We start from the raw sequence: 20,325 nt of genomic DNA, 5'->3' as shown, positions 1-20,325 counted from the left end.
ATGTCTCCAAACACCACAGTAGAACTGAAATCATCTGGGTAGAGTTCCCGTCTATAAAGGGCAGCTTCTCACTCATCTACCTTATGGAGATCCCTCTTCCCATCTTTCTCCAGGTTACCGTGTCCTTGTTTGTCATCCATTCAAAGTAGATTGGGCTTTGCATCTACCAATCTCTGTCCTCGTGATTCCCACCTTAGGCTCCCACAGAGGGCTAGAAAGGAGGGATCTCCCCACTGTGATCAGTCCATGGACATGGATATCTAGATGGCACCTGCTCTCCTGTACTCGCCCGACCAAGACTTTCAGGGACGTCTGGTTTTTGTCATTTTGTTACATATGGGCAAATACCCAAATTTTACATGGTATCATAAGATTGCATACCTAGAGCTTCCTCTGCAGCCAGCTAGGCCATCCCCTTCATTTCAGTGATGAGGAAATGGAGGGGGAAGTGAAGTAACCTGCCCAAAGTCAAGGAAGTAGTAGTAACATCCATCCCTGAACAGGAAAAGGGAAGATCTAGTCCTCTATGGTCTCAGGTGGAGTGGGGGCCAGGTGCTCTGGTAAATAGTTATTATCTGGGTTTCTGGAATAAAGAATATGCTCATGACACACTTTTAAATTTAATCTGCATTATTGACATTTTCTACATTACTTACCAAGTATAGACAATTGACAAAATAATATTAATCAAGCTCAGATTGTAGTGTTTGCTGTTTCCAGGGTGAAAATACATTGAAAATTTAACAATCAGCTCTCAAGCTGGCTCCAGCATAGCCCTGAGTGGAGGGTCTGTGGTCTCCTGTGTGGAGATATTATAGTTTAATATTGCCTGATTTATTCACAGCATGACTATTGTGGATATGTTTCATATGACTACACATGTATAACCTATATTAAATTGCTTGCCTCCTCAATGCGGGGTGGGGGGCAAGACGGAATTTGGAACTCAAAGTTTTAAAAAGGAATGTTAAAATTGTTTTTACATGTAACTGGGGGAAGATAAAATGCTAAATAAAGAAAAAAATATTACCTGATTTAGTGATCTGTGTGGGTGTCTTAGCCTATATACTTGACTATAAGATGCTAGAAAACAGGGATTTTATTTTGTCTCATCTATTTTTCCCAGTGACAAGTATAGGGCTCTTTATACACTAGGCACTTAATATGTGCTTTTGGTATTGTTCTGTACTGGATGGAAAGCATTCGTCACCTCCATAGGCTCAGGAGGAGTATAATGAGCTGCATGGAAACATAGCGAGCCCCCATCACTAGTGGTGTTCAAATGGAAACTATATGACCTCTTGTTGCTATATTGTGAAGAGGATTTCTTTTAAGTTAAGTTTGGATCAAATGCTTCCTGAGTTTTCTTCCAGCTCTGAAATCCTGTGATTCTATGAGGGGGGGAAAAGGGCTCTTGTCCTCTGGGTCGAGGAGGTCTGTGGTGTCTGTGTGTCCCTATCAGGGGACCTGGGCCCTAGTTTTGAAAGAAAGGACCCCTGCTCTATTGGTCTCTTTCAGAACCTCTTTCTTTACTTCCTAGACCCTTGAAGGGGACCAGGCCATTTTGCAGCGAATAAAGAAATCAGTCCGGACTATTCATAGCTCTGGCCTTGGTGAGTGAAGGGGCAGCTTCAGTGGCCGGGGTAGTGGTGGTGGTGGTGATGGTGGCAACCAGAAGCCCTCCTTGCTCCTTCCCACTCTCCAACCCCCAGCTAACTTAGTAGAACAACACCCCCTTCCTAACAGTGACAGCTAACCCTTGGACTTCCCTCCCCAGCCCATGTGGAGAATGAGGAACAGTACAGCGAGGCCCTGGAGACTTTCGGTAACAGCCACCTCTCACAGAACAACCATGAGTTGTCCACAGGCTTCCTGAACTTGGCTGTGTTCACCCGTGAGGTGGCTGCCCTCTTCAAAAACCTGGTAAGAATGGAGGAGATAGACTGGCCTGCTGCCCTGCTCGCTTGCTCTCCTCAGGACCTCGAGGTCTAGCTGAGCTAGAGGAGAGCGTTAACGCTCAAAGAATGTCTAGCTTTAAGATCCAGTGTCATCCAGGTGGTGAATAGGGTGCTGGCCTGTAGCCAGGAAGACCTGAGTTCAAATCCTTCCTCACATGCTTACTTTCTGTGACCCTGAACAAGTCGCAAGATCATAGAGTTAGAGTTGGAGAGTCATTAGAGAACATAGTCCAACCCCTTTACAGAGAAGGAAATTGAGACTAGCTATGTGACCCCAAGAAAATTCTCTATGAAGATAAGGGACTTAGCTAGGGTCATGTAGCTAGTAAGTATCTCAGAAGAGATTTGAACCCAGGACTTCCTCTCTCAGCCTCAGTTTCCTTACCTGTACAAAGTGGATAGTTTTATCACCCAGGTTGTTGAGAGGCTCAAGAGGGATCCACACATATAAAGTGTTTGGCAAACCTCAAAGCATCATGTAAATGGTGCATATGTAGGATACACATATTTATGTGTACGTACATACAAAAGTAAATGAACACCATGATTGTTATTGGAGCAAGCCCTTTTCCAGATAGGAAACTGGCCCTGGGAGGGGAAGATCCCTCAAACAGTAAGTAGCAGAGCTGAATTAGAACCTGGCCCCCTCCCATCATGACACAACAGAGGTTTATAAAGTCCTTTTCATACTGTGACCTCATGAGGGATGTAGTGAAAGTCTCATGACAAGTGAGAAAGCTGAAGCTTAGAGACAGGAAATGTTTCAACCATAGCCACGAATCTGGAAGTGTGAGTAACAAGATTAGGACATGGCCTTCCTTTTCTGCACACGGGACATCACCCCGTGATGGGAGGACTCGGGGCTAAGTTGTGTGGTTTCTCGTTCTGTGTGATTTCTAAGTTTTGTGTTTCTCCTTCTATTAAATGGACTAGGTCCTTCTAAATCCATAATTATATGGATCCTCCTTCTCTATTTCTTCCAGGTGCAGAACCTGAATAACATTGTCTCTTTCCCCCTGGACAGCCTGCTAAAGGGACAGCTGAGGGATGGCCGACAGGTGAGTTTGGGGGAGGGAGAAAAGAGATCCATGACCCTTTGCAGCTGGTTGGGCTCTCCTTAGGTCCAGGGCAAGGGCTTCTAGAAAGAGGTCACCACGGCACCTCAAATCACCTCTTAGGAAAAGTATAGGGGCAATTTTAAGACCATCTAAGGCAAGTTTAGTCCTTGAAAGACACTCTTGACTCCATTAAGTCTAATGAGAAAGTAACTTTCAGAGGAACTCTTTTCCCATTTTGATGGAGGTAAAACTGCTACAAGAAGACACCAGGAGGGAATGGGCGACTGACGGCTCCCCTGAGACTAAGAGAGTAGGAAGTGGTGAGAGAGGGGTGACAGGACTGACCTGGCAGAAAAAGAGAGGAGTGTGGAGAGCAGAGAGAAAGGTGGGGAATGGAATGGAAAGAACACTGGACTGGGTCCAGCTCCAATCAGCTGTGCAACTTGGGGCAAGGCTTTCCTCATTTCTGGGCCTCAGTTTTCTCATTTGCAAAATGGGGAAGTTAGACTAGATGGTCTCTAAGGGCCCTCCCAGCTCTGGCATCCTGTGTTCTAAGGTCCCTCCCAGCTCTGACATCCTGTGTTCTAAGGTCCCTCCCAGCTCTGACATCCTGTGTTCCAAGGGCCCTCCCAGCTCTGACATCCTGTGTTCTAAGGGTCCCTCCCAGCTCTGACATCCTGCGTTCTAAGGACCCTTCCTGCTCTGACGTCTTGTGTCCTAAGGTCCCTCCCAGCTCTGACATCCTGTGTCCTAAGGGCCCTCCCAGCTCTGACATTCTGTGTTCCAAGGGCCCTCCCAGCTCTGACATCCTGTGTTCTAAGGGTCCCTCCCAGCTCTGACATCCTGCGTTCTAAGGACCCTTCCTGCTCTGACGTCTTGTGTCCTAAGGGCCTTTGCAGCTCTGACATTTTCTGTTCTAAGGGCCCTCTCAGCTCTGACATTCTGTGTTCCAAGGGCCCTCCCAGCTCTGACATCCTGTGTCCTAAGGTCCCTCCCAGCTCTGACATCCTGTGTCCTAAGGGCCCTCCCAGCTCTGACATCCTGTGTTCTAAGGTCGCTCCCAGCTCTGACATCCTGTGTTCTAAGGTCCCTCCCAGCTCTGACATCCTGTGTCCTAAGGGCCCTCCCAGCTCTGACATCCTGTGTTCTAAGGGCCCTCCCACTTCTGATGTCCTGTGTTCTAAAGTCTTTCCCAGCTCTGACGTTCTTTGTTCTTTGTTTTTGCCAGCAAGAAGAGAGCTATTTTTGTTTCTTTTTTTTTATTTAATATTTTCCCTCAATTACATGTAAAAAGTTTTTTTTTTTCAAATTTTGAGTTCCAAATTCTCTCCCCACCCTGCAGTTGAGAAGGCAAGCAGTTTGACTTAGGTTATACATGTGTACTCATATAAAACACATTTCCATGTAAGCCATTCTGTGAAAGTAAGCACACACAAAACAAAAAACAAGAAAAATAAAGTAAAGAAAAAGTATCTTTGCTCTGCATTCAGCCTCTCGCAGTCTCTTCTTTGGAGCTGGACAGCACCTTTCATCACAAGCCCTGCAGAATTGTCTTGGATCATTGTATTGCTGAGAAGAGCTAAGCTGAAGTTCTGCACTCTAGGGTCTTCCTGCACATTCCGTGACTGTGTGAAACATGCAGTGTTAGTAGAGAGGAAGAGGGAGGAACTGGGAGGCGAAAGTAGGGCCTGGACACTGTGGGAAGGGCTTTCCCAGCCCCATCATCAGCCAGGTGGCCACTGAAGTTCCTCCTATGTGACTAGGCTGAAGGGGGAGGGCAGCCTTAGAGGGTGGAGACTGAGGCCCCCCAGAGAGAAAGCTTACTGGTAAGGGGTTCTCCTGACAGCCCTAGAGGTGTGTTCTGTTTGTCTGCCCAAGGGCTTACTCCCAGCTCTGGGGCTGCCTTTTCCCAGTCAGTGGTAACAGCCCAAACCAGACAGGCAGCTTTCTTTGAAGTGGGTGGGGTTGAGGATGAGGGAGAATTGGGGGTGGGGAGGGCCTTACCTTTGGGCTCCTGGGCTTGGCCCTGCCTCAGCAGTGCAAGGAGTGGACTGGAGGACCTGGGAAGGACCTCACACCCTCATCAGAGGCTGAAGTAGCCCCAGTGAATTTAAGCCTGGGAGTCATTTAGAGCCTCAGATAGAGTCCAAGGCCTTTCTGCTCACCTGCTAAGATGGTTGTGAGATAGCCGGAGGATCTCTGATTTTAAATTTAGATGCTCTAGGTTCAAATTTTCTCTTTATTACTTATTCCCTGTTTTGCTTTGAGAGAAATGGACTAGATAACCCCGTGCCTTCTCCTCCATTTTTAAGTCTTTGACCTCATGATCCAACCGACTCATTTTACAGGAGAGGAAACTGAGTCTTTGAGTTAAGTGACTTGGGATTCAAGCCCAGGTTCTCTCTTAGGTCAGGGTAGAGACCCCAGGCCACTTGAGACCCCTCCCTGGCTCCCTCCCTCCACCCTGCCCCAGCCAGGCCACTTAATATCTCAGATTCTCCATCCATAAATCAAGTAGTTTGATACAACACTAAGGTACCAGTTGAGCCCTTTGGATCAACGCTAGACGAACAGGCCTGGGATTTTAAAAGTGGTGGAATTATGAAAAGTGGAGCCACCTGGTTTGGAATTGGACACCCTAGGGTTCAGGTTCTGGTAAGAATGGATAAGTTTGAACAGGGTACTTACCTTCTCTGGGAGTCAGTTTGCCCACTCTGTAAACTGAGGAGGTCATACTTAGATAATCTGTAAGGTCCCTTCTTGCTCCAACAGTACGTAAGCAAGCCTCCTCTCCCGGTCCCCATCCACCCTCAGCTCAGATCCAGGTGTATTGATGCTTACCTGGGTGCTGGCCCATTGCAGGAGGTGCTAATGTGTCAGGCTCTAAAAACAACTCCCTTTTCACCTCTCAGGGATGAGCTGATACCTTAGTGGTACTCTACACTTTACAGATCATTTCCCTTTCCATAGGCCCATCCAGTCAAGCAGGGTAAGGACTCTGGTCCTGGGTGAGGTCAAAATATTTGACCTTTCTGGGCCTCAGTTACCTCATCCGTAAAAGGAGAGGTTTAGATTAGCTAATCACTCAGTCCATTTCCAGTCCTAAAACCTATGATCCTGTGATGATTATTCTCCTTGTACAGAGGGGGAAACTGAGGCCCAGGGCAGGAAAGCTACTCATTCCAGGTCACGAGGCCTAGCAAGGATGTCTCCTGAATCTCAAGCCACTTCTCTTTGGCAGGGCCTGGCAGCTTCTCACTCCATCCTGCCCACTCCAGGTCAGATCTGCCTGAGGGTACAACTGGGGTATCCACAGGGACAGACCTCACCTAGCTCATTAATCAGGCACCCATTGTGCTTGTGTATAGAGGGGCAGCTCCCAGGCTCTGCCACCTGCTTTCATCAAGCTCTGGCCATTTCCAAGGTTTAAATGCTCACTTTGAAAATTTAACGGTTTGCTCTTGTAAGCTGATTTGAACTGGTGCTACTACACTGCTGGTCATGGGCACATTCCCCCCTTGCCAGCGGTCTGGTGAAGGCTATAGACCCTTCTCAGATTAATGTTTGTAAGAGTGTAAAACAAAATACATAGGATTGCAAGGGAAACTGATTATATTGGAATACAGTTATGAAGATTTTTTTTAAAGTTTACAGTCCCCAGATCAGGAACCATTCTCCCAAGATCTCTTCCAGCTCTGACATTCTGTGTGGGAAGGTCATCTGAAGCTCTAGACATTTTATATTCTAAGGGTCCTCTTTGCTCTGACATTCTGTGTTCTAAGGGACCTCCCAGCTCTGACATTCTGGGTTCTAAGGGCCCTCCCAGCTCTGACATCCTGTGTTCTAAGGGCCCTCCCAGCTCTGACATTCTGGGTTCTAAGGGCCCTCCCAGCTCTGACATCCTGGGTTCTAAGGGCCCTCCCAGCTCGGACATTCTGGGTTCTAAGGTCCCTTCTGATATTCTATACTGTAGGTCTTGCCCAGTTCAGACATCCTGTGTTCTAAGGTTCCTTCTAGCTCTTATACCTAATGATCCCATGATTCTGTTTCCTTATATAGGAAGATGGCAAAGCTTAGACTATAATAGGCAAGATGGGGGCAAGGGTTGCAGAGGTCTGGGTCTACCAAGAGTAAAGGCAGGAGCAAGACCAAGTTGATGGGAAGGACTAGTTCAGAATGGAGACACTTGACACACTTACTAGCTGTGTGACCTTAGGCAAGTCACTTAACCCCAATTGTCTTCCCTTCTCCCCTCAAACTCCCACCCAAAAAACAAAAACAAAAACAAAAAAAGACCAGAATGGTGTCAGTTGGAGGGACAGCTTTTATGGGCATCAAGGTCAGGACTAGGAGAATGAGTGCACAGATCTGGATGGAGGGAAAAAGCAGATTTGAGGGGCCACAGGGTCAAGATTGGGGAGGATGGCATGATCAATCAGTCAGTCAATAAACACTTATTAAGTGCCTACTCTGTGCCAGGCACTGTGCTAAGCACTTGGGATGCAAAGAAAGACAAAAGATAGTTCTGCCCTCGGGGAGCTCAGAGTCTAACGGAGGAGACAACGTGCAAGCAACTACATGCAAACCAGTTACATACAGGATAAATTGGAGATAATTGATCAACCAAGCCAAGGCAGTAACATTAAGGCTGTTCCTGTAGAAGGCTGGATTTTAGCTAGGACTTGAAGGAAGCCAGGAGAGGTGGAGATGAGGAGCAAGAGCATTCCAGGCATGGTGGGGAGCTGGTGGGTAGAGTGGAGGGATGGGCTTTATTTGAGGGAAGGATTAGGAAGGGACCTTGGTCAGAGTGGAGGGATGAAGTCAGTCTCCAGGAGTATGGAGGGTCGAGTCTCAGTCAGGCCCAAGGGAGCAAGGCATGGGGACAATCCCATAAAGCCACAGAGAGGCGTGAGTTGTGTTGGGGTCCTTGACTGAGCCCCTTTCTGATCCTCTTTTCCTTGAATCACAGGATTCCAGGAAGCAGGTGGAGAAGGCGTGGAAAGACTATGAAGCCAAAATGTAAGTGTTCTCTGGGGAGATAGGCTGCCCCAAGAATCTGCTGCCTTCTTCATCAGAGCAGTAATAATCATAATGGTAACCTTCCTTTGAGGTTAATAAGTGCATCCCTCACACCGCCACTGGGGCATTAGTTATCCCAGTCTTACAGATGGGGAGACCAAGGCTTAGAGAGTTTGGCAAGGGCTTGATTCCAGGACTCTTCTACCACGTCACGCAGCCTCCCCTCTCCCTTGCCACTCTGCTGAGGCTCCTGGATCTAGAGAGGACTCCTGTTGTAGCAGGAGGGACTTAGGTCAAAGATTTTTAAAAGTAACAAGCAAACTTCCTGATTGTAAGAGCTGAGTGAGCTTGCAAGGCCACATGTCCTTTCCTTTTCTGAGGAAGAAAAGCAGGGCACAGCCTGGCAGAGACATCCAATGCCGAACGTGGGCTCAGCCAATAAAAGGGAGGCGGAAATGCTGGTGTGGCCTCCTGTATCTTCCCTGTATTTGGTTCAGAGCCCAGGTCATAGTCCCTGGACCATTCCAGGGCCTTGGTGCATACCTGGGCTCCCCTAGTGTGCACATCCCAGGGCTGTCCTGCAGCCAAGAGAGAGAGTTCTAGGCCGGGGTCTTGTTCATGGGAAGTCCTAGGCACACAGAGATCACAAGAGCTAGACGCCATCCGGAGGCCCACTATGCCAGTCCCCTCATTTTACAGATGAGGAAACCTAGAGCCTATTGGTAGTGTATACAGTGGTGAGAGTACAGGCTTTGGGGTCAGAGGACCTGGGTTCAAATCCTCCTTTTGTCACTTCTGCCTGTGTGATTTTAGGCAAGACGCCTTCTCTGGATCAAAGTTTCCTCATCTGTAAAATGGACTGGATGACCTCTAAGGTCCCTTCTGACTCAACAGGAATGATCCTCTGAGCCAATGAAATAATATTTGTAAAGTGATTAGCACAGTGCCTGGCACGTAGTGTGATAGTAGTGATGATGGTGACAATGATGAGAACAAGTATGCCAGAGCTGGGAGGGCCCTTAGAACCCAGGATGTCAGAGCTGAGAGGGCCCTTAGAACCCAGGATGTCAGAGCTGGGAGGGCCATTGGAACATGAATTGTCAGAGCTGGGAGGGTCCTTAGAACTGAGAATGTCAAAGTTGGGAAGGACCCTAGAACAGAGAATATTAGAGGTGGGACAGATCTCCAAGCACTGAAGTTCAGGGATGGGAAGGACCTTAGAACACAGAATGTCAGAGCTGGGAGAGCCCTTAGAACACAGGATGTCAGAGCTGGGAGGGCCCTTAGAGCACAGAATGTCTGAGCTTGGAGGGCCCTTGGAACATGAATTGTCAGAGCTGGGAGGGCCCTTAGAACTGAGAATATCAGAACTGGGAAGGACCCTAGAACAGAGAATATTGGAGGTAGGACAGATCTCAAAGCACTGAAGTTCAGGGATGGGAAGACCCTTAGAACACAGAATGTCAGAGCTGGGAGAGCCTTTAGAACAGAGAAGTTCAGAGCTGGGAGGGCCCTTAGAACCGAGGATGTCAGGGCTGGGAGGGCCCTTAGAACCCAGGATGTCAGATCTGGGAGGGCCCTTAGAACCCAGGCTGTCAGGGCTGGGAGGGCCCTTAGAACAGAGAATGTGAGAGCTGGGAGGGCCCTTGGAACATGAATTGTCAGAGCTGGGAGGGCCCTTAGAACTGAGAATGTCAGAGCTGGGAAGGACCCTAGAACAGAGAATATTAGAGGTGGGACAGATCTCCAAGCACTGAAGTTCAGGGATGGGAAGGCCCTTAGAACACAGAATGTCAGAGCTGGGAGGGTCCTTAGAACACAGAATGTCAGAGCTGGGAGAGCCCTTAGAACAGAGAAGGTCAGACCTGGGAGGGCCCTTAGAACACAGAATGTCAGACCACATTTTTAGACTATAGAATGTCCAAGCTGGGAGGACCCTCAGAGATCAAAGTCCAACCCCCTGATTTTAGCTTTCAGGATCCTGAAGCCCATAGGAAGATAGTGATGGATTAACACATAGTGCTGGGAGGCCTTCACTGTGCAGGGCCCAGGGCCTGGGCATTTCTGTATCCTCTACACATTTTTGGTGAAGGGGATAATGACTGAGTGGCTGGAGGTTTCTAGGCTCTCAGCTGGCTTCTGGAGTAAATTTGCTCCCGTCATTCCGGGACGGGCCTCCACCCCTCTCCGGGCCTCAGGGTCTCCCAAGGAAGCTGCCAGCTGGGGGCGTAGGGGAGGGAACCATGCAGAGTCAAATTTAACAGACACATTTATTAAGCACATCTGTGTAAAGCCTTATGATGGGCACTTGGGGGAGACAAAAATAAATGAGACTCTGGCCTAACCTTCAAGGATTATAGCAATCCAGTCGAGAAGAGCAGATGTGGACACAACGTCCGTGGCAGTTAAAGCTGGAGGAGGCCTGAGGGATCATACAGTCCGATTCCTTCCTTTTACAGATGAGGAAACTGAGGTCCAGAGAGGGGTGGTGGCTTGTCTCTGCTCATACAGTTAATTTAGTAGCAGCACTAGGTCCTGTGGCTCCAAATCTGGTCTCCTTTCTACTATAATTACAGGGATAGGAATTGGGGCTGGATCTGGGGCTTCAGAGATATAGGGAACTCCCAGATGAGGAAAATCCCACTACAATGCAGGTCAGCACCTCCTCTGTGACATCAGAAACATGTCTTAGAAACTTACGTGGGACACACAGAGAGAAGTGGGATGTGACCTCAGTCCTTCCTGCCTCAGAGATGAGCTCTCCATCCACCACACCCCAGTAGCCTCATATTCTTCAATTATGCTTTAATTATAATGCAAATTAAAATAGATTATTAAAATAGTCCAAAGAGAGTGCTAGCTGAGAGTTGAGGATGAGCATTTCCAGTTGGGGGAGGGGTTTCTGGAGCACTTGGGGACCATGCTGGGCTTCCAAGAAGGAGACTGATTGCAACAGGTGGCTGGGGGTGGAGGTAGCAGGCTCCAAGGACTAGCAGAAGGGTGGGGCCGGATCCTGGACCTCAGACAGCAGGAGCAGAGTTGGGGAAAGGAGCCTCACAGCCTGGCTGCTGTGGGTGGGGTCCCCTTTGTAAAAAAGTGTCTTTGCTATCATGAATTTAGCAATCATCAACGAACCAGTCAGTCAGTGAGGATTTCTTAAATGTCTACTGTGTGTCAGGGCCTTGCTGGGGGCCAGGGGGACAGAAATGATGAATGAAACAATCCCTAATGTTCCAGGAGCTTAGGTTCTTTAATGGGGGAGATCTGTGCACAAATTAGTACATACAGAATAGATAGAAAGACAATAAATACAAATGTAGGCCCAGCAGTTAAATACATGGTTGTCTGGGAAGGAAGGAAAGGAGGGAGGGAGGCAAAAAGGAAAGGAAGAGAAGGTGGAAGGGGAGGAGGAAGGAAGGAAAGAAGGAAGGGAGATAGAGGGGAGGAAGAGAGGGAGAGAAAGGGAGGGAGGGAGGAAAGAAGGAAGGAAAAGAGGGAAGGAAGAAGGAAGGAAGGGAAGAAGAGAGGGAGGAAGGAAAGGAAAGAGGGAGGAAGGAAAGGAAAGAGGGAGGAAGAAAGGAAGGAAGGAATAAAGGGAGGAAAGAAAGAAAGAGGAAATGGAAGAAGGGAGGGAAGAAGGAAGGAAGATTAGGGTCTTATGTGTCAGGCACCATGCTAAGCACTAAGAATACAAATAGAAGCAAAAGACTGTCCCTGCCCTCATGGACCTTAATTCTAAAGGGGGAAGAGAATACATCAAAGGGAGCCCTAAAACAGGTAAGAATTGGGGATTGAAAGTACAAGAAGAAGTGAAGGGAACATAGTTTTGAAGTCCTAGAAGCCAGGATCAGGAGGGAAAAGATGCAAAAAAGAACAAGGAAGGGGATTGTATAAGGAACTCTGAATGTCTGTCATGTACGGTGGTCTGGCTTTGTTGTTGTTTTAGAAAAAAAAAAAAACCATGAAGAACTGGGTTCAAGTCCCACTTCTGACCCTGGGTGAACCTCTCAGTGTTTCAGGAAACTCTAAACATATAGGTTACCAGGAAGGTGGCAACCTGCACTATCAGAAGGGGTTGTCCTCATCTGCAAGTTCCCTTTACTAGTGACCTCCCAGGGCCAGTCCCTATCCTCTATGTTGGTGGGGACCTTTCCAAGGCTAGGGAGACCACAGTGTCTCTGAATTTCACTGTGGCTGTTGGAGTCTAGAGTGAGGAGTGTGGTCCCTATCCCTCGAGGGTCCCCCTTCTGTCTGCAGTGAGAGGCCTCTACTTGTTCCTCAGCTTAGGATCCTACGGAGGGGAACAAAGTCAGCTGTGCTCAGGCACTGCAGCCTCCGGCCTTGGCAGGCACCGGGTCACCAAGAATAGAGCATGTCCTTGGAATTAGGAAGCCTGGGGCTCAAGTCATGCCTCTGAGACTTACTGGTTTGGGGACTCTGGCCAAGTTTCTAGCTCTCTCTGAGCCTCAGGTCTGTAAAATGGAGATAGTAGTACCTGTAAAACGTAATCATGGAGCAGGTAGGTACTACAATGGATAGAGCTCCAGGTCTGGAGTCAGGAAGACCTGAGTTCAAATCCAGCTCTAGACATTACCTGGATGACCTTGGGTGAGTCACTTAAACCTGTTTGCCTCTGTTTCCTCGTCTGTAAAGTGAGCTGGAGAAGGAAATGGCAAACCACTCCAGTATCTCTGCCAAGAAAACTCCAAATGGAGCCAGGAAGAATCAGACATGACTGAAATGACTGAACAACAAGACCTTAGTTGTGGGATTATTAGAAGTTTAAATATGCTAACGTATGATAAGCCCTATATGAATGCCAATTATTATCTTGGACAAGCCACTCTGGGGACCTGGGTTTTTTTCTCATTTGTGGAATGAACGTATGAAGCAGATACTCTGATTTGACTGGGGATTCTTAATCTGTTCTGTGTGTCCTGGACCCCTCCTCGGGCAGTGTGGGAAAGCCCAGGGACCCCATCTTGGAATCATGTTTTTAAATGCATAGAACAAAATACACAGGATTACAAAGGAAGCCAATTATGTGGAAATACAATGATCAAGATTAAAAGCAAATAAACAAACAAACAAAACGTAAGTTTCTGGACTCTAGGTTAAGAACACGTGGAGATGATGATGTTACAGTCATATAATGCTTTAAGGTTTGCAAAGTCCTTTATATAAGTTATTGTTTGATTCTCACACTGTCTCTGCTAAGGGAGTCTTTGTGGGTGATATTATCCCCTCTCTACAGGCAAAGAGATTGAGGCTCAGAGTGGTTAAGTGACTTACCCTTGGTCACACAGCTAAGCTAGGAATTGGCAGAGGTGGAATTAGAACTCAGGTGTCTTATTCTGTGTTTTAAAGTTCTTTACAGCTCTGACATCCTGTATTCTAAGGGCCCTCCCAGCTCTGACATTCTGTGTTCTAAGGCCCCTCCCCGCTCTGACATTCTGTGTTCTAAGGGCCCTCCCAGCTCTGACATCCTGTGTTCTAAGGCCCCTCCCCGCTCTGACATTCTGTGTTCTAAGGGCCCTCTCAGCTCTGACATCCTCTGTTCTAAGGGCCCTCCCAGCTCTGACATCCTGTGTTCTAAGGCCCTTCCCCGCTCTGACATTCTGTGTTCTAAGGGCCCTCCCAGCTCTGACATCCTGGGTTCTAAGGTCCCCCAGCTCTGACATTGTATGGTTTTGCTGACCTCACTCAGTTCATCACTAAAGCAGTGATAGCTCTCAGAGATAATGAGGGCTGAGAGCAGACGGGCTTTTACAGGCTTTGCTCTCTGTGTGGTCTCCAGGGCCAGGCTGGAGAAGGAGAAGGAGCGGTCCAAAATGCCTGGAGGGGGTCCTGGAGAGGCAGCTCAGGACACCCAGAGAGAGCGGCGCGTCTTCCAGCTGCATATGTGTGAGGTGGGATGGTGTGTGCCTGGTGGGTGCTCTCTGGGCACCTCAAAGGGCCCATCTCAGAGCCTGGCGTGGGCCGAAGAGGCCGATGGCCTGGGATCCAGGCCCCAAGCTCTGCTGGGCTCTGACCTCCAAGCTACCTTTGAGCTCTGAGACTATGGTGCTGAGGTCCTTGGGTAGGGATGTCCCTGTCACTAGGTGTCAGATGACAAGGGGCCAGAGAAGGTTGGTGTCTCCCTGGCACTGGGACAAGGAGATGGGCTAACAGAGGCAGGAGCGGGATCGAAGCAGACAGGGTGGCCTCATGAAGCCCGCCGTTCCCAGGTCCCAGCCTCTGTGCTAGAACGGGTCATCTACAGGCTCTCGTCCCCAGGAATGATAATAGTAACACATGGTTATCTGTGCCTGCCTAATAGCAAAGTTAGAAAAAAAGAAAATATAATAACAATCCAGTAAAGTAGGTCATACGAATGTTATTATCCTCATTTTAGAGAAGAGGGAACTGAAGTTCCTACAGGGAGGGGGAGGGGTTAGCCAAGATTCCACCCCCAGTGTCTTTCCACTAGTCCATCTCTCCAGATAGCTGCTGCCCCTCCCAGCCACCAGTGACCCTCGCTCTCAGGCCTACCCCTCTGGCCAGTCCTAGACCCAGGCCGGGTAGAGATGGGAAGGGGGCAAAGGTGAGGGAAGCAGAGTTCTGGCTAATGTCTCCCTGACTTCTTCTCCCCATCCCCCATCTCCCTTAGTACCTGCTAAAAGCCAGTGAGAGCCAGATGAAACAAGGTCCTGACTTCCTGCAGAGCCTCATTAAATTCTTCCACGCCCAGCACAAGTAGGTGTTGGGACAAGCCCCCCTTGCCCCCCTGTCCTCATCTGGCCCTCATGCTCTGGGGCCTCCTCCAGGGCCAGCAGGATCCTTGGCCATAGGAGATCTCAAGTCCCTCTCGCTTGGGTCATGACCCGGTAAATCTGTTCTGGATCTCTTTAGTCAGCCATGGTGATGGGGGCGGGGAGCAAGGCCAGGGGAGGGGGTGTCCTCTAACAGCCCCCAACATTCCCTTTAGATAAGGAAAGCCGGGCCCCTTTCCTTCCGTCTCTGCCCTGGGTGGAGTCAGGGAGCAGGGTGAAGTGGCCCCAAGTCCCTAGGTACTCTATGATGCTCTAAGCTGCCTTCCTTTTTCTCCCTCTGATCTCTGTCTTTCATTTTGTCCATCCATCCATCCATCCGTCTATCTGTCTATTCGTCCTTCCCTCCTTTGCCCTCTGAAATCCCTTAGCTTTTTCCAAGATGGCTGGAAGGCAGCTCAAAGCCTGTCTCCCTTCATAGAGAAATTGGCAGCCTCAGTACATACGGTAAGTCACAGCCCCTGGAAGTGTGGCCAGCTGACCTTGGTGGATGGACGGATGGATGGATGGATGGATGGATGGATGGATGGATGGATGGACGGATGGATGGATGGATGGATGGAAGGAAGGAACATTTATCAAGCACCTACTAGATGCCAAGCACTGTGCTAAGTCCTGGAAATTCAAATACAGTAAACATGACCCTCAAGAAGCTTACACACTGATGGGGGAAGGCAAGGCAAGGCAAGACAACAAGCATTTATTAAGCACTTGCTGTATGCTAGCCATTGTTGTAAGCGATGAGAATACAAATACAAAAAGACAGTCCCTGCTTACATGGAAAGCAGGGAGTGGGGGAAGAAGAGTTCTCAAATTGGGGTGATACTGCAGGCAAAGAAGGAGAAGCAGAGGGAGTCTGGAGTGAGTGAGGTGAAGCATGACTGTGGTCCTTCCTATAATGGGGGTCCTGGGGTGGGAGTCACCAAGCAGAAGAGGAGGACATCGGAGTGAAGGGTGCTCCAAGATGACAAAATGGTGGCCAAGTAGAGAGAGGAAGAATATAGAGATAGAGTCTGGGCATGAGCTAGGTGAAGCATGATTGGGATCCTTGCTAAAATGGTGGTGAAATGAATGGATGGGTGGAGGGAGGGAGGAATGGATGGATGGATGGAGAGGGAGGGATATATGAGTGGAAGGATGGATGGGGGAGGGAGGGAAAGAGATGGAGGGAGAGGGGGATGAAAGGAAAGATGGAGGAAGGGAGAGAGAGGAGGAAGAGAGAAATGGATGGAAGAATGGAGAGGGAGGGGAGAGGGAGGGAGGGAAGGATGGAGGAAGAGATATCCAAATGGAAAGATGGAGGGAGGGAGGGAAGGCTGGATGGAGGGAGAGAGGGATAGAGGGAAGGATGGAAGGAGGGAGGGAGGAATGGATGAATCTGGCTCCTATGCCTGGAGAACTCTGCAGTATACAGCGTATGATAAGCCTGGCCCATGTACACATGATAAATGTCTCCCACCCCGATCCATGGTGTGTCCCTGTAAGCGCAGTGAGTACAGTCCTTGTCTGCAGGGGAGGTCCTGCCCACAGGCATGGTGAGGCCAGTCCTTGTGCAGGCTCCAGGCAGCAGCAGCAGCTGCCAGGGTTGTGGGAGCAGGGACTGGGGTTGGCAGCTGCAGCCTGCCTTCTTCCTTCCCCAGCTGCACCAGGCCCATGAGGAGGACATTCAGAAGCTCACACAGATCCGGGACTCTCTCCGGGGTGCCCTGCAGCTGGAGAGCAGAGAGGTCAGGCCCCCGAGCTGAGAGCTCTTGAGCCCTCCCCCACTCCACCCCTCCCCAGGACAGCCGGAGTCCTCCTGAATGAGCCACTGTCCAAGTAAATGGCTAGCTGCAAGTGAGACTCCCTCCCCATGCCCCGAGGAGGCTTCCCCAGGGCAAGACCTCCCTCCTTCTCCCCCTCCCTCCACCCCAAGGATGGCCCCCACCAAGTCAGACCTTCTAACCATTGGCCTTTGGGTGACTTGGAGCAGGAAAGCTCAAGTCGGAAGAACTCTGGGAGTGGCTACAGCATCCACCAGCACCAAGGGAATAAGCAGTTTGGTACAGAGAAGTCGGGCTTTCTGTACAAGAAGAGTGATGGGTGAGTTTGGCTGCCTTCATCCCAATTCATAGTCTTGAGGAGTCTCCCTGGACACAGAACAGGGGGTGATTGGCCCAGAGTCACACAGCAAGGACGAGTCAGAGCAGGCCTGAGCCTGGGCTTGGTGGCTATGCCAATCTACATCCCATGGAGGTAATAATACTTGCCATGGGTTTGATAGTTAGAAGGGACCTCAGAAAACAAACAGGCCCAGAGAGGAGGCGGCATGGCATTGTGGGTAGAGTGAGGAGGACCTGGCTTCAAACCCTGCTTCTGATTGTGACTAGTCGTATGGCCAGGGACAAATCCCTTGTCCCCTCTGAACTTCAGTCTCTGAACAATGGAAATAAAGGTCTATGTAGGGCCTACCTCCCAGGGGGTGGTGAGGAAAGCATTTTGTGAAACTTTAAGTCCCGTGTTGAGAATAGGGACTGGACCTGGAATTTCACTGGGGTAGGCAGCTTCCAGGTGAGGAAATTCTCTCCAGCAATGCAAGTGGGCACCTTCTCTGCAACACAGAGAATAGCCTAGAGCCCTTTGAGGTTGAGTGATGGGCCTGGGGTCACTCAGGCAGAAACAGGATTTGTCTTTTTGGCTTTGAGGTCAATTCTCTGCCCCTGTTGCAACTATTTATCTAGTGCCTTCCGTGTGTTGAGCACCGTGCCAAGGAAGGAAACAAGTATTTAGTAAGAGCCTACTATGTGCCAGGCAATGTGCTAAGGAAGGAAAGAAACAAGTATTAAGAGTCTACTATGTGCCAGGCACTGTGCTAAGGAAGGAAGGAAACACATATTTAGTAAGAGCCTACTATGTGCCAGGCACTGTGATAAGGGAAGAAGGAAACAAGCATTTATTCAGAGCCTACTATGTGTCAGACACTGTGCTAAGCATGGAAGAAAATAGGCATTTATTTAGAGCCTAATATATGCCAAGCAATGTGCTAAAGAAGGAAAGAAACAAGCATTTTTTAAGAGCCTACTATGTGCCAGGCACTGAGCTAAGTGGTAGGGATACAAAGAAAGGCAAAAGATAATCTCTGCCTTCAAGCAGGTCACAGTCTAACAGGGGAGACGACATGTAGACAACTATAGGAAACAAGATTTGTACAGAATTAAAGAAATGATCACCAGAGGGAAGGCACCAGAGTTGAGAGGGGGTGGGGAAGGCTTCCTGTAGAAGAGAGGATTTTAGGTGGGACTTGAATTATTATTAACAAGCCACATTACCCAAGGTGCTGGTCCGAATGATGGGGTTTTACATGCCTGTCCCCTAAGGGAACGCTTCTTAGTTTAGCAGGTGTTAGGACACCTTGGTTCTGAAACAGAGGAAAGGATGCTACCGATCATACCTTATTTCTGGTGTGAAATTCAGGGCTGGCATTCAACATACTAATGATATGGAAACACATTTGTCTTTGCCAGTCAGCTGTGATGGGCAGATATCCTGTTAAGCAGTAGACCCTTAGTTTGAACATGAACCAAGGTTCATGAGTTTGCCAGTTGTCCTTCTGGGTTCTAGGTGTTTTCCTGATGGGTCCCTAACTTGTAACGCACTTCTGCTGTCTGGGTGCTGCTTGCCTTTCAGACCTGAGGCTCCGTAAGGGGAGGAGCTGGGTCTCCCCCATCAGACCAGGGTTCCCTGAGGACAGGCCCTGTTTCCCTCTCAGACCTAAGACTCCCCTAGAGCGGTGTCTTTTCCCTCAGCCTGGAGGTCCCGTAAGGGTTTGCACTGTGCCCACCCCCCAAGAATGGGAGCTTCTGGAGGTATAGGGGTGGAAGTATGGTAAGGAGGCCCAGCAGGGACAGGAATAGGGCAGACATGGGCTCCTTCTTCCCTGGAGAATGGTCCTTGATGACGGTGAGCCCAGCCATAATCCTGAGCTTTCTTCTTTCTCTTTTTGGACTCCAGAATTCGGAGAGTTTGGCAGAAGAGAAAGTGTGGAGTCAAGTATGGTTGTCTGACCATCTCTCACAGCACGGTGAGAGGTCAAGGGGGTTGGGGCCAAGGTGAATGGCTATTGTCGGCATGAGGGCTGGGTGGGTCTGAACAGACTAAATGACTAACCAGCAAGCCCTCATTGCCCTGGTTAAGTCTAGCTGGGCCCAGAGGTTGGAGGCTCCCTGTAGCCAGGCCAGGGTGAGGGTGGGAGGTGCTAGGGATAACTTCCCCTGTTTTATAGATAGCGAAATTGAGGACCCAAGAGGTCCTGTGAACCTGAGACCTGAGAAAGACATGTCTGCCCCTAGAGAAGCCAAGCATATTCACACCAAGGAATTCTGCCCTCTTAATTTATTTCTCTTCCCTTCCTTTTGCCCACTTTTACAGATAAATCGGCCGCCAGTGAAGCTCACGTTGCTGACCTGCCAAGTGAGGCCAAGCCTGGAGGAGAAGAAGTGTTTTGACCTAGTGACCCGTGAGTAGCAGCTGACCCCCTCTTCCTCCCTGACTCCCCAAATCCAGGAAAGAAGAATCTTTCCCTGGCCTCCAAACCTCCTTTCCAAGCAATCTCAGTCAAGTGTAGACAGATTGCCAGTCACAGGGGCCCAGAGCAGCTCCTGGAGAGTCCTGCTTCACTCATTGGGTATTTAGGGAACCCCTGCTATGTGCAAAGACTTTCTGCCCACCCCTGTGAGGGAGTTCAGGAATAAATAAGACACAGTCCCTGCCTGCAGAGAGCTTCTTGGCCGATAGAGCATCTACGAGACAATGGCACATATTAATGTAATTGAAGGCGAATTTTAAAGAATACTAGGGGACTATAATAAGGCAAAGAGGAGAGTAAAGTGTTAGAGAAGGCCAGGGGAGGGGGAAGCCATTTATGCTCAGGGGAATCATGAAGGCCCATAAGGTATAATATTAGGACTAGAAGGGCCCTGAGAATAAAGAAAGTCAGAACTGGGAGGGCCCTTGGAACAGAGAATATCAGAGCTGGGAAGAGCCTTAGAACACGGAATGTCAGAGTTGGGAGAGGCCTTAGAACACAGGACATCAGGGCCAGGAGGATTTTTAGAACACAGGATGTCAGAGCTGGGAGAGGCCTTAGAACACAGAATGTCAGAGCTGGGAGGACCCTTAGAATACAGAATGTCAGAGCTGGGAGGGCCCTTAGAACGCAGAACATCAGGGCCTGGAGGATTTTTAGAACACAGGATGTCAGAGCTGGGAGGGCAGTTAGATATGATCTGTTCTAGGAGCTTGTTTTTACTGGGAAGGCAAGTTAGGCCCAGGAAAGGGAAGGAACTTTTGCAAAGTCATTGACTTGTGGGTGAGAGGCCTGGGATCCCAGTGCAGGGATCTTGTGGCTACCCCAGGACCAACAGGACGGTAAGACACCTCTCTCCTGCTCCTGAGCCAGGAGTCCCGGGCCCTGACTGGGGGGCTTGGGAGTTTCCCCTGATG

At 49.3% G+C, this 20,325-nt stretch overlaps 1 protein-coding gene across 2 annotated transcripts in view; it reads left to right on the top strand.

Moving 5' to 3' along the window:
• Positions 1-20,325, top strand: part of ASAP3 (ArfGAP with SH3 domain, ankyrin repeat and PH domain 3) — a 68,237-nt gene that overhangs the window by 25,917 nt on the left and 21,995 nt on the right. For both annotated transcript variants that reach the window (XM_036745486.1, XM_036745485.1), the window contains exons 2-12: positions 1,541-1,613; positions 1,778-1,923; positions 2,942-3,016; positions 7,986-8,035; positions 13,833-13,944; positions 14,685-14,770; positions 15,216-15,291; positions 16,485-16,571; positions 16,817-16,926; positions 18,835-18,904; positions 19,252-19,339. In XM_036745486.1, coding sequence (XP_036601381.1) covers positions 1,541-1,613; positions 1,778-1,923; positions 2,942-3,016; positions 7,986-8,035; positions 13,833-13,944; positions 14,685-14,770; positions 15,216-15,291; positions 16,485-16,571; positions 16,817-16,926; positions 18,835-18,904; positions 19,252-19,339 — 973 coding nt within the window. The remainder of the gene's footprint in view (positions 1-1,540; positions 1,614-1,777; positions 1,924-2,941; positions 3,017-7,985; positions 8,036-13,832; positions 13,945-14,684; positions 14,771-15,215; positions 15,292-16,484; positions 16,572-16,816; positions 16,927-18,834; positions 18,905-19,251; positions 19,340-20,325) is intronic.

This window comes from Trichosurus vulpecula, chromosome 2 (genome assembly GCF_011100635.1).
Source record: "Trichosurus vulpecula isolate mTriVul1 chromosome 2, mTriVul1.pri, whole genome shotgun sequence".
Lineage (NCBI taxonomy): Eukaryota > Metazoa > Chordata > Mammalia > Diprotodontia > Phalangeridae > Trichosurus > Trichosurus vulpecula.
Note: the sequence above shows the minus strand (reverse complement) of the source record. Positions and strands in the feature narration are given on the sequence as shown.